Below are 10,642 nucleotides of genomic sequence, written 5' to 3' on the forward strand. Positions count from 1 at the left end.
AAGTCTGACTGTCAAACACGGTGTGAAACAAGTGAAACGCAAAGACCCTGGCAAGTAATGCACTTTAATTTGGAACTACATATATAGGTCAAGTCAGTTTTATATTTATAGCCCAATATCAGACAATTTGTCTCATGGGACTTTACAATCTGTACAGCATTCTCTGTCATGAGACCAGAATGCTGAGGTTGGCAAGAGCCAGAACCAGATTTGGCCCAAAAAAATATCAGTGTGTAAATGAAGGCTACTCTGCAGTGGGCTAATTATGATCATGAAAGCAAACAAATCTGTCCACACACTATTAAATTGTCTATTTTCCTTCGAGACATATCCTTTTTTGATTTGGAACCTTTAGCTAGTCTAGTTAAGGAAAGACTATTTTGGCCACTGCAATTAAATGTTTTATGTACTTATTTATATTTTATTTAACCAGAAAAACCCCACGAGATTAAAAATCTCTTTATCAAGAGTGCCCTGGCTGAGACAGACAGCAACAAGAGTTACAGACAAACACAGAACAAAACACTAAATAAAAATGTAAAGCTCTAAAACAAGAAATCTCAAACACAAAATAAGATTACTAGAAAGAAAAGCCAAAAAGTGTGAACCACAAAAATGCAAAAAACATTAACTTCACATGATTACAAAGACCAGCTAATACACACTGTGACATTGACATATAGAAGACTGTGCACAAAAATCCTGCAACAGTGCTTTGAAACGACCGAGAGGAACCAGTGAGTGCAACTTTAAGTCCCTCTGCAGAATATTCCACATATAAGGAGCTGCATACATAAATGCTCGCTAATGATTTAGAGGAAAGGTTCCAGACTATAGACGTTTTAAATGCATTTTAGTTGCTGTAATGTTAAAACATTTTTTCAATCCGTTTATACAGCGGTAGGATGTAAGAATCACTTTAGGCCTACAACAAGAAGAGAGTCAAAACTATCATTTACCATATTTGCTCTGATAGCATCCAACATCAGACACTGACAATAAGTAAAACCTGATACCAAAACATGGCCAAAGCATGTAGACCATATTTATAAAGATGAACTTAATACAAAAAAATCTCATGGAAGCATGTGCTGAAAGAAATATCAATCTTTTGGTATCTGAATCTTGACAAGCTATGGAATTATGAAAAGTAAATGTAATTTTGCCACTCTAATTATTATAATTAAACCTCCTCTTGGATATGATCATCACTTGTAGACTGTTAATACACTGTGTTAATGCTTGAGGAGACATTTGTTTCCACTGCAACTTGGCCACTGATCCTATCTTCAATGCTCATTTGTTACACACTGGTATAATCCTTTACTGTTTTGCTTATTCTGTTCATTTTACTGTCTATAGCTACTCTCATGGTGTTAACCGCTGCTGTTTATATTTTGTTTAATTCACAGACGTTATCCCATAAATGGGTATGTTTGTTGACCATGCACTGCCTTGACTCAGTCACAAGCAAAGTCTGGCCTGTTGTACGTTCACTTTAAAAGATTGACCGAATAATGTAGTGGCCCGGTTTCCCCAATGATGAGTAATAATCAATGAGTTTATCCAGAGCAAACATAATCTGCTGGGACTAACTGCACTCCACAGGGATTGTTTTTTAATTTAAAGTATCAGAGATATTTTTACTTTCAACACTTCAACAGCACCTTTAAATAAAGTAAAGTATCTACATGCTGTGAAACTAATCAACAGAGTTACAGCGCTCACGTGAGACAGGAGACAAGGAGGGAGCAAACTCATCTGAAAAGTAAGTCTTTTACAATTTTAAAAGGCTTGTTGTTGCATGGAGAGATGTTTCATGTGTTATTTTGGCGAGTGTTTATTCAACAAAACACTGTACGGACACTGACCCCTCCCCCTACATGTTATGCTCATGAGATGCTGCATGTGTGCCGTATGTGTGTTGATGTGTTTTTGTAGGTGAAATGGCAGCTGAGCTGGACGTGCTGAATCTGATCGTCATTGCGGGAGGAACGCTGGCAATTCCCATCCTGGCCTTTTTTGCGTCCTTCCTCCTCTGGCCCTCAGCACTCATTAAAGTGTATTACTGGTGAGGTCGATAATTGTGCTGTCCTGCTTTTCACTTTATATGATGTAGATTCCCTCTTATGAGCCAGAAATAATAATTCTACCACAATTATTTTACAATAAATTACAAAGTGCTGATGACAAAACATATTTCGAATCCAAGTGCATATCATTTTTAACTGCTTAATATCCAGTTTCTTTTCTTTATTTTTCTATATTAGCTTTTTTCCACACCTTCATTGAAGCTGTATGACATTTATTTTATTTTATTTTATTTGTTATGGCTGCAACATTCCTTCAAATAGAATTATTCTTTAGGTTTTGCGCAATATTTTATCCTCCTATCCCCCAAATATCAGCCAGGCTTTGGACTTGAATCTGTTTGGCTGCACAGGTTGTTTTAAAACACTCACACGCCCATATGTTCATTGAAACATGTTGATGTGCACTTTAATTTTGCCCAGACATGTGACTACTGTATGGGATAAAAAGTGAGCCAATCTTATAAAGGGATTAATAAGACCTTTATGAACACATACTTTATGAGAGGGCATGTCAAGTATTTTTTTTATAAAGCTCAAAATCCCAGATTTGCCTCAACATGAAGCCCTTTAGTGTATCCGAGTCCTAACATAAAGAAAACAGCAGCATGTGCTCATGACATTTGCATCCAAGCCTGTTATCACTTGGCCCAAATTTGAATTCCAGTGCCGTCATGTCTGTGTGTATATCAGCTCAGATGTACCTGCTCCTCTACAGGTACTGGAGGAGGACTCTGGGCTTGCAGCTGCGCTACGCAGACTGCGGTGGTTATCGTTTCTGTTACGCCTACAGAGGAAAGCCCGGGATGAGACCCTCCATTTTAATGCTGCACGGCTTCTCTGCTCACAAAGACACGTGGCTCACTGTGGTCAAGGTCAGGTGGTCTGCAACACTGAACACAACTGTGTGTCATTGTGAACTCATGAGACAGATTTCAAACCTGCCATTTGACATGAAACACAGCTAGATCACAGGCTGTTAAATCTTAATTAATAATTAATTAACAAGAATTTAATGCTATAAATTCAGTTGCTTATAACATTTCAATTGTTACGGCCTGTCTTTGCTCGCAGGCATACATTAATGGTATTTTAATGTATACCTTTCTCTCCTCTGCTGTTACAGTATCTACCAAAACATCTGCACATTGTGTGTGTGGACATGCCTGGTCATGAGGGAACGACACGCACCAACGCAGAGGATTACTCCATCGAGGGGCAGGTCAGAAGGATCCATCAGGTACACTGAAGAGAGAGAAATGAAATGTATCTGGGTGTATTTGTAGGACTTGTCTGGTGCCTAAAATAACTCCACTGATGCTCTGTTCTTGTCTCTATTTCTTCTCAGTTTGTGGAAAGCATTCGCTTAAACAAGAAACCTTTCCATGTGGTTGGGACCTCCATGGGGGGAAATGTAGCCGGGGTTTATGCAGCCTGCTACCCGTCAGAGATCTGTAGTATGACTCTCATTTGTCCAGATGGTCAGTCACTGTGTGTGTGTGTGTATGACATAAGCAACGACCACTTAAATGTTATGTCAGACGCAGAAACCAGTCAATATTTGTCACTTAAAGAGGCTAACTCACATCAGCTGTGGCTCTGCAGGGAAAAAAACCCTGATGATCATAGCAATGTCATCTGGGTTATCTCTGTTAGGACCTGTGTTACAAACTGGGTGCGTAAAGCAGACCTACGATCAGGCCCCCCCCAAAAAAATCAGGCCTGATCCTACATGAACCTGCATAGTTTCTGTCCAGGCTTGACCTGAGCCCGAACTATGGCAGCAGTTTTGGGTCTGAGCCCGATTTAAAAACACAAATTTCCACTGAAATTAAATATTAAAACATTTATTTTTTTGAGCTATAGTTAACTTAAAGTCTTTTGAGTGTGATAACCGACATGTGCCCTCTCCTACTGAATGTTCAGCACAGCCACAAAACTGTCACATACATTAAATACAGATAGTATAACTTTTCTCCTCATCAGTGAGAGGCAGGTGTCAGGATGTGTTGATGGCAACACAGCCCATACATTATTCATGACATTACACAGACTATGAGGTCTGCATTAACAAAATGCTCACAATGTGGAGCGAATCTGATCTGATTCAAGCCCAAGGCAGTTTTTAGAAATTACAGCTTGGCCCTGATCCAGTGGGTCAGATTGGGCTCAATTGGGTCCAGGCTGACAATCGAAGCTTTAGCAAAGACGTGGGCATTTACCCAAGATGGTCCAAATGCAGACCTCACCCAGGTCAGAGGTCACATCCATAAGCTGTATCTGCTTGGGACTTTAAGTAGCATTAAAGGGGAAGTATGCCCATTTTAAATATTCATACATTACTCCTATGACCTAATACACTCAAAAAATATTAGCAAACATGCACAACTCTCTCCCAAATCCATAAGCTACAGCGCTTAAGCTTAAATTTGTGATGTCATAGGGTATGAAGTCTGGAGCTTTTCCACAGACAATGAATTGGGAAAGACGTTATATATGAAACTGTGCACCCAGGGGAGTTTCCTGAGTATATAGGTACATTTTTGTTTCAGCACTGAGAACATTACAACAGAATAAAGCTCATTTGGGTGTAAAATAGAGACAAAATCAGTCTCCCATTCATTTTCTATGGAGCAGCTCCAGACTTTATACTTGATGACATCACAAGTTTGAGACTTACTTCTCTGGTTTATGGCTTTTGGGAGAAAGTAGCTCATGTTCACAAATATTATTTGAGCTTTCCCAGGCCATGGAAATAACATATTGGAATTTTTAATCAAGGTGATGATACCCTTTAATGAAAACTGAAAACATTTTACTCTGTGTGTCTTTTATGGACATTTTTACACAGAAGATACTGTCACTCTCTCAATCTGAGCAAATGAGTATATAAGTATATTTGCCTCTCAAGTCTGGGGAACTGACTCTTTCCCATTGGCTCACAGATCTCATGTTCCCAGAAGTGTAGGATTCAAACTGTTAAAAGTCCAAGTACCTCAGCTTCTGCTGCTTCTATTCTGACCTTTCTTTTTTAAATGTGTCTCCTCAGATTCCCCTAACTTTATGGAGGAGCAATCCTGATTAGCTGGAGTGCCCATTTAATGGATATATTTCCTGCCTACAGTCTGTTGTTTCTGACATTTTGTTTGATCACCAGTTTGTCTTTAAAAGTTGTCACATAATACTGTATTATAAAGAATTACAAGACATGACCTGACACGATCATGATAACACACACACACACACCCTGTTTTACTTCCTTTGCAGCTTGCTCTGTTTGACATTCCAGACAAAATGTGAGCATGCATCATCACTTTCTAATCAGAAAACATTTATTTTATCCTGCAGGGATAAGACACCCATGTGAGACCAAATTTGACAATCATCTGCAGGACCTGGAACACAGCAATTACACTTTAAACATCCCGCTGATCCCCACTACACCCGAGGAGATGGAGAACATGTTCAGACTTTGCTCTCATGTTCGCTTTAAAATCCCTCAGCAGGTCAGGCCCACACTTGAAAATCAAAGCTTTGTGCATTTCACTTTGTGTGCAGGCACAGTGGGTGATAATATTAAGTGTATGTGTTATTTTGCTGCTGTTTATTCACATGCTTTCGTTGTTAGATTCTCCAAGGGTTGGTTGATGTTCGAGAGCCTCACAATTCATTTTACGAAGAAGGTTAGTTCACTTTGGTCTGAATTTTTTTTAAGATTTATCATGTGAGGGGACAGTATGGTAAAAATGTTTCTTTTTTAATCAGTATTTATGGAGATTGTCGGAGAGAAATCAAGATATGCCTTACAGGAGCACTTACATCTGATCACTGCACCTTTACAAGTGATATGGGGCAAACAAGACCAGGTAATGTGTGATGTTCCACTGATACAGTGACTCAGCAAAGCCTGTATGAATACATAAGTGGTTACCTGACAGCTTTTGCTTCTAAACTAATCCTTAAATTCATGTGGCTGTGTACAAACTTGTAACATGAACACAGTGGCTCACCTTTCTTTGGTCGCTTGGGTCTGAATAGAGAAACTTGAGTCACACACCTACACAGACATGATGACTATCCTGTATTTGTCCAGGTGGTGGATGTCTCTGGAGCTACAGTCATTAAAGAGGTGTTACCTGGGTGCAGAGTGGACCTGCTGGATAACTGTGGACACGCTGTGGTGATGGAGAGGCCTTGTCGGACAGCCAAACTCATCCTGGAGTTCATCATCTTGCAGCAAGATGTCAGGGGTGGCACAAAGAAATCCTCCTGAACTAAAGACTTTGATCTTTTCTTACCACTGCAGTGCTTCACGTGTTCCCTGTACGTGACATTCATGTGTAAACAGATGTCTCAGCTTTAAAAAATGTGCACTAATAGGACAGAGAGCAAGGTTTATAGTGTTCCAACATTACTTAGATGATTAACATAACTTGCACTTGATTTGTAAGCTGCGTCATGATAATAAAACTCCCAGTATGTGACTGTGATGTGTGAATGTATTCATGCAGAGGTGCCTGTGGTTGCAGCAGGACCTCCTCCCCTCCTTCACCCTCCTTGTGTGCGCAGTTTTGCTGCAGCCCGGAGCAGAGCACAGCTGCCCGGTACGACCAGCGGCAAACATCACTGACTGCCCGGCTACACCGTGAAAGACCGACCGCAAGCTGCTGTTTCTGAGCGAAAAAAGAGAGGTAGACAAGAAAGTGAGCCGGTAAGGCTTTGTTTTAACGTGTGTGTTACTTCCCGGTTGTCTAATTAAGGTCCCGGCGTCAACCGTAGTAGTAACGGCAGTCAACGTCAACGGCTCGTGCACTGCTAGCTGCGTTAGCTCGCTAGTTAGCAGTTAGCTAGCAGGCTATACGATAAATCTTTTCAGTGTTGTACTCGCAGTGTGTTTAACGCAACATACCTCAGGGCATCCGAGATGGATTCACAACTTTATAGCCTCATTCGTCTTTTAAAGTATATTTAGTTTGCTTGCGACACCAGCTCGTTTGTCAGCTTCCTTAATTTTCAACGCACAGAGTGAAATGCATTGAGGTCGGACGGCTACTTTTAACTCTAACGTTAGCTATCAAACAAACATTAATGTTAGCTTGCTTCGTTAGCATTCACCTTTTGCTGAGGTAGTTAAGCGCACTGTTGTTAAAGAGCGTACAAAATGTAAATTAGTGGGTTTACGTCCATTCATCGGCGCCAGGTTTCACTTTCAATTAAAGTGGAGTGGTGATTTATGTTATTATGCGTGGTAACAGACACATGAGGTTCAAAGTTCATTTTGACATTTTACAGCCTAATTTAGCAGCTGTTCTGGAGCTTTCTATCATGTCTCATTGTCTTCAACAGCAGATTGAGTTTGCCAATTTCCAAGGAAATGCAGATCCTCAGATTTACCGTTTTTTTCTGAGGATTTCAGGACCATGTTGGTTCACTTCCTCCTTTCTCCCTTCAGTGTTAAAGGGGTAGTTTTTTTTTTAAGTGGGGTTGTATGGGTTACTTAACCTTAGCTGGTGTATTGCCTACAGTAGATGGCGTTGGCATGCTCCCAGTTTGGAGAAGCAGGCTGCAGTCTGACATGGAGGCTAAGGTCTTTGGAGGCAATGTACTGCTGTGGATGTGGGTCAGCAGCAAAAAAAAAAGAAAACCCCACTGGGCGAGAAGCAGGGTACACCCTGGACAGGTTAGCAGACTTTCGCAGGGCTAACATATATATACAGCCAATTTAGAGTCACCAATTAACCTGCATGTCTTTGGACTGTGGGAGGAAGCTGGATCACCTGGAGAAAACTCACGCTGACACAGGGAGAACATGCAAACTCTGCACAGAGGGACTCCTCCACCCCTGGGTTCGAACCAGCAACCTTCTTGTTGTGAGGCGACAATGCTAACTACTGTCTACTGCCTAAAAATAATCAACATCATCCATAGTGTTCGCTATATTGAGAGTATTTTCATGGCACTACCTTGCTATCAAGACAGCCTGTTTGATCTGGGAAGCCCTTAACGGCATCTGTTCTCCTTGCATCCTTTCGTCAAAGACACCAGACTCCATTAGTAGTTTTAGCTTGTTGAACACGGGAGCTGCTGGTCTGCAGCTGCTTTGATCAGTTAGCTTATGTTATTGTGTAATTTTGGTGAATCAGAACTAATCCTTTTAAAGTCAGAGTCACATAATACAAATAAAATAACTGTTCGAGGGAGTGGTAGTCCAGCAGCTCCTGTGTTCAGCAGTGTTAACTTTTTCCCTTACTGAAGTGTGGCTCTGAAGAGCGCGATATAACAGCTTAATTTCCCTGCTGGAAATCACTGCCAACGGCAAGGTCAAGCAGTGAAAGTATTCTAAATAAAGTACACTTAAATTGATATTGATTTTTTTTCTTTGTGGGACTTTTTAGGATGGTATAAGAGGTTTTGTTGGTGATCCATTCACAGCAGTAGATTGCTTAGCTTTCATGTCAGACTCTAGCCTGCCTGGATGCCTGGGGGCGTATTGTCCAACATCTACTGCATGTAATATACTGTCTAAGGATAAGCACACCATACTACTTACTTACTATCATTGTATCTGGCAACGTCCCTTTGTATCAATGTACTGGAAAAATATTGCCAAGTAACTTAGCTCAATTTTCCATAAAACAGTTAAGACAGAACCAGGCTTGTTTCTCCTGAATAAAGTAATGGAGCAGCTCTTTTTATCTGCTGGACTGCTGACTTTAATGGGTAAGCGTCTGCTTCTAGTGAGGCTGTGGATCAAACCTACCACAATCAAACCAGATCAAACCAGTCACACAGTGGTACATAGAAACATTTAAGGTTTTTGATTTGGAAAGCTTCAGTGCTACATTAAAGGGTAATGACAACCTCTTTTATAATATTTGGCAACCCTTCCTTAATCATCTTCATGCTGAACTTGTTGGCCTACAGCAGAAAGGGCGTCCATGCTTTGATTTTACAAATCCGTCATCATTTTTTCATTTTCTTTGACATGGTATCAATGTATACAAAAATGTGTATATTGTAATTTACATGCATACTAATTTAACCTGTGCATGGTGTCCTAATGTATTTATTCTCGTGTAATTTGGCAAAAGCTGTGCTGTTTGCATGTTTGTGTAATAAGAACACATCTCAGGAGAAGATGATGTAAAGTTCCTAAACATCTACTGAAATGATCCTTGCAGTGAGGCTGTTTTGTCAACCTAATAATTTAACTGACCTTATGCGACGGAAAATGACATAACACACACATGCTTGGATACAGTAAACTCATTTAATCCACAAAGCGAACACCTCCTTCTAAGTAAACAGGTAGAACACTACTTGGGTAATCCAACAAACACACAGGTACAGACTGCAGGCTCTCGTCTGCACTGGGAACACACGTGATTTGACTGAGTCTACATGATTGTGTCAATCTACCTATCTTTGTTACAGCTCATGTTAATGTGACTGTTTTTTCCACAGGTGAATTTGATTAAGCCAAACCGTATCTGTTCCCTCTCTATTTTGGTTCTGACCAAGTGGGTATTGTTCTACAAATGGATAATGGAGACTGGGGCCATAGGGTAAGAGATGGATAGAAGTCAGACTAGAATAAGAGCAATGTCAGATGTTTGTTTGTGATGGAGAAATGTTAAATTCACTCTGTTGCAGTTTTTTTTTTACATCTAGCATTTAAAACGAATGCAGTCCAATAACTTCACTGCAGTATTTTTATATTTTTACATACATTACATACTCAGCACAATACAGATATTTTTATATTTTTAGATATATTAATACTAGTATTAAACACTGTATCATAATGCAAATATTTTTTATATTTTATATAATTATTTCCATGATTCTTATGTCTACTTTCTTATAAATCTCCAGAGTCCAGATTTCTCCTTAGACATTAGTTCAAGGTCCACACATTCAGCATCATACTTGCATTTGGCTTTACTGTCAAGCTAGTTTTTTGCTCTCTCTGCCAAGTAGCTGTCTGTTTGGTTCGGTTCAATCAAACTCAGATTTGTTTGCCCCCTAAGTGCAGTTCGTTTGGGCAGGTTTGAACACAGCAATCATGCTCAGGTACGCATCAAGACAACTGGACTGAGACCTTCTTGAAGAGGTGGTCTCGTACCAGTTAGAAACGAACTCTGGTGCGTTTCGTTTGGGGTGAGAACGTGTTCCGACCTTGATCCAAACCAGCTGCAGTCACATGACACATTGTTTGGGTTAAACTAGTCTCGCCACCACACAATCAGAGATCTCCGCCTTCTGATAGTCTGGGGACACTCCTTTCTAAAGTGTGTTTAACTCACCGGAGAAAACGGCCGGCAACAAAGCAACACCTGTTGCATTTTTGAAAAGGACACGCCCTCCCGGAAATGTGCGCTCCCCCTTTTCTCGTCCGCAAGGAAACAAACACACAGAGAGCTTGAAAATGGATGCCGAGAGATTTAACTCAGTTTTATCAAACGTGTGCTCAGTCCACAAGATTGTGGAAATGAAGGACTTACAGCGACTTTGTTTAAAACTTTTAACGCAGTCGGACTATGTTTACGAGC

The 10,642-nt window shown here is 40.4% G+C and overlaps 2 protein-coding genes across 5 annotated transcripts in view; both read left to right on the forward strand.

The window, feature by feature from the left end:
- Window positions 1-1,564: 1,564 nt before the first annotated feature.
- Window positions 1,565-6,593, forward strand: abhd6b (abhydrolase domain containing 6, acylglycerol lipase b). Its single transcript, XM_050064363.1, has 9 exons — window positions 1,565-1,768; window positions 1,942-2,071; window positions 2,809-2,965; window positions 3,217-3,330; window positions 3,439-3,571; window positions 5,439-5,596; window positions 5,719-5,773; window positions 5,856-5,956; window positions 6,184-6,593. Exons 2-9 carry the CDS (start codon window positions 1,947-1,949, stop codon window positions 6,361-6,363), a joined length of 1,023 nt encoding a protein of 340 aa, XP_049920320.1. The 5' UTR covers window positions 1,565-1,768; window positions 1,942-1,946; the 3' UTR covers window positions 6,364-6,593.
- Window positions 6,594-6,655: 62 nt separating this feature from the next.
- Window positions 6,656-10,642, forward strand: part of kctd6b (potassium channel tetramerization domain containing 6b) — a 6,493-nt gene continuing 2,506 nt past the window's right edge. The window contains exons 1-2 of one of the 4 annotated variants that reach the window (XM_050064366.1): window positions 6,656-6,781; window positions 9,555-9,655. In XM_050064366.1, the coding sequence (XP_049920323.1) occupies window positions 9,629-9,655 (27 nt within the window). In that variant the 5' untranslated portion in view covers window positions 6,656-6,781; window positions 9,555-9,628. Of the gene's footprint in view, window positions 6,802-9,554; window positions 9,656-10,642 lie in introns of all 4 variants that reach the window. The other 3 variants (XM_050064365.1, XM_050064368.1, XM_050064367.1) reach the window with 3 other exon arrangements.

The sequence above is a fragment of the Epinephelus moara genome, chromosome 16, assembly GCF_006386435.1.
Source record: "Epinephelus moara isolate mb chromosome 16, YSFRI_EMoa_1.0, whole genome shotgun sequence".
In the NCBI taxonomy this organism is placed as follows: Eukaryota; Metazoa; Chordata; class Actinopteri; order Perciformes; family Serranidae; genus Epinephelus; species Epinephelus moara.

Coding starts and splice junctions, on each gene's coding strand:
- abhd6b (XM_050064363.1), top strand. CDS start 1,947: ATGGCAGCTGAGCTGGACGTGCTGAATCTGATCGTCATTGCGGGAGGA. Junction 2,072..2,808: donor CTCATTAAAGTGTATTACTG/GTGAGGTCGATA, acceptor GCTCCTCTACAG/GTACTGGAGGAGGACTCTGG. Junction 5,774..5,855: donor CAATTCATTTTACGAAGAAG/GTTAGTTCACTT, acceptor TTTTTTAATCAG/TATTTATGGAGATTGTCGGA.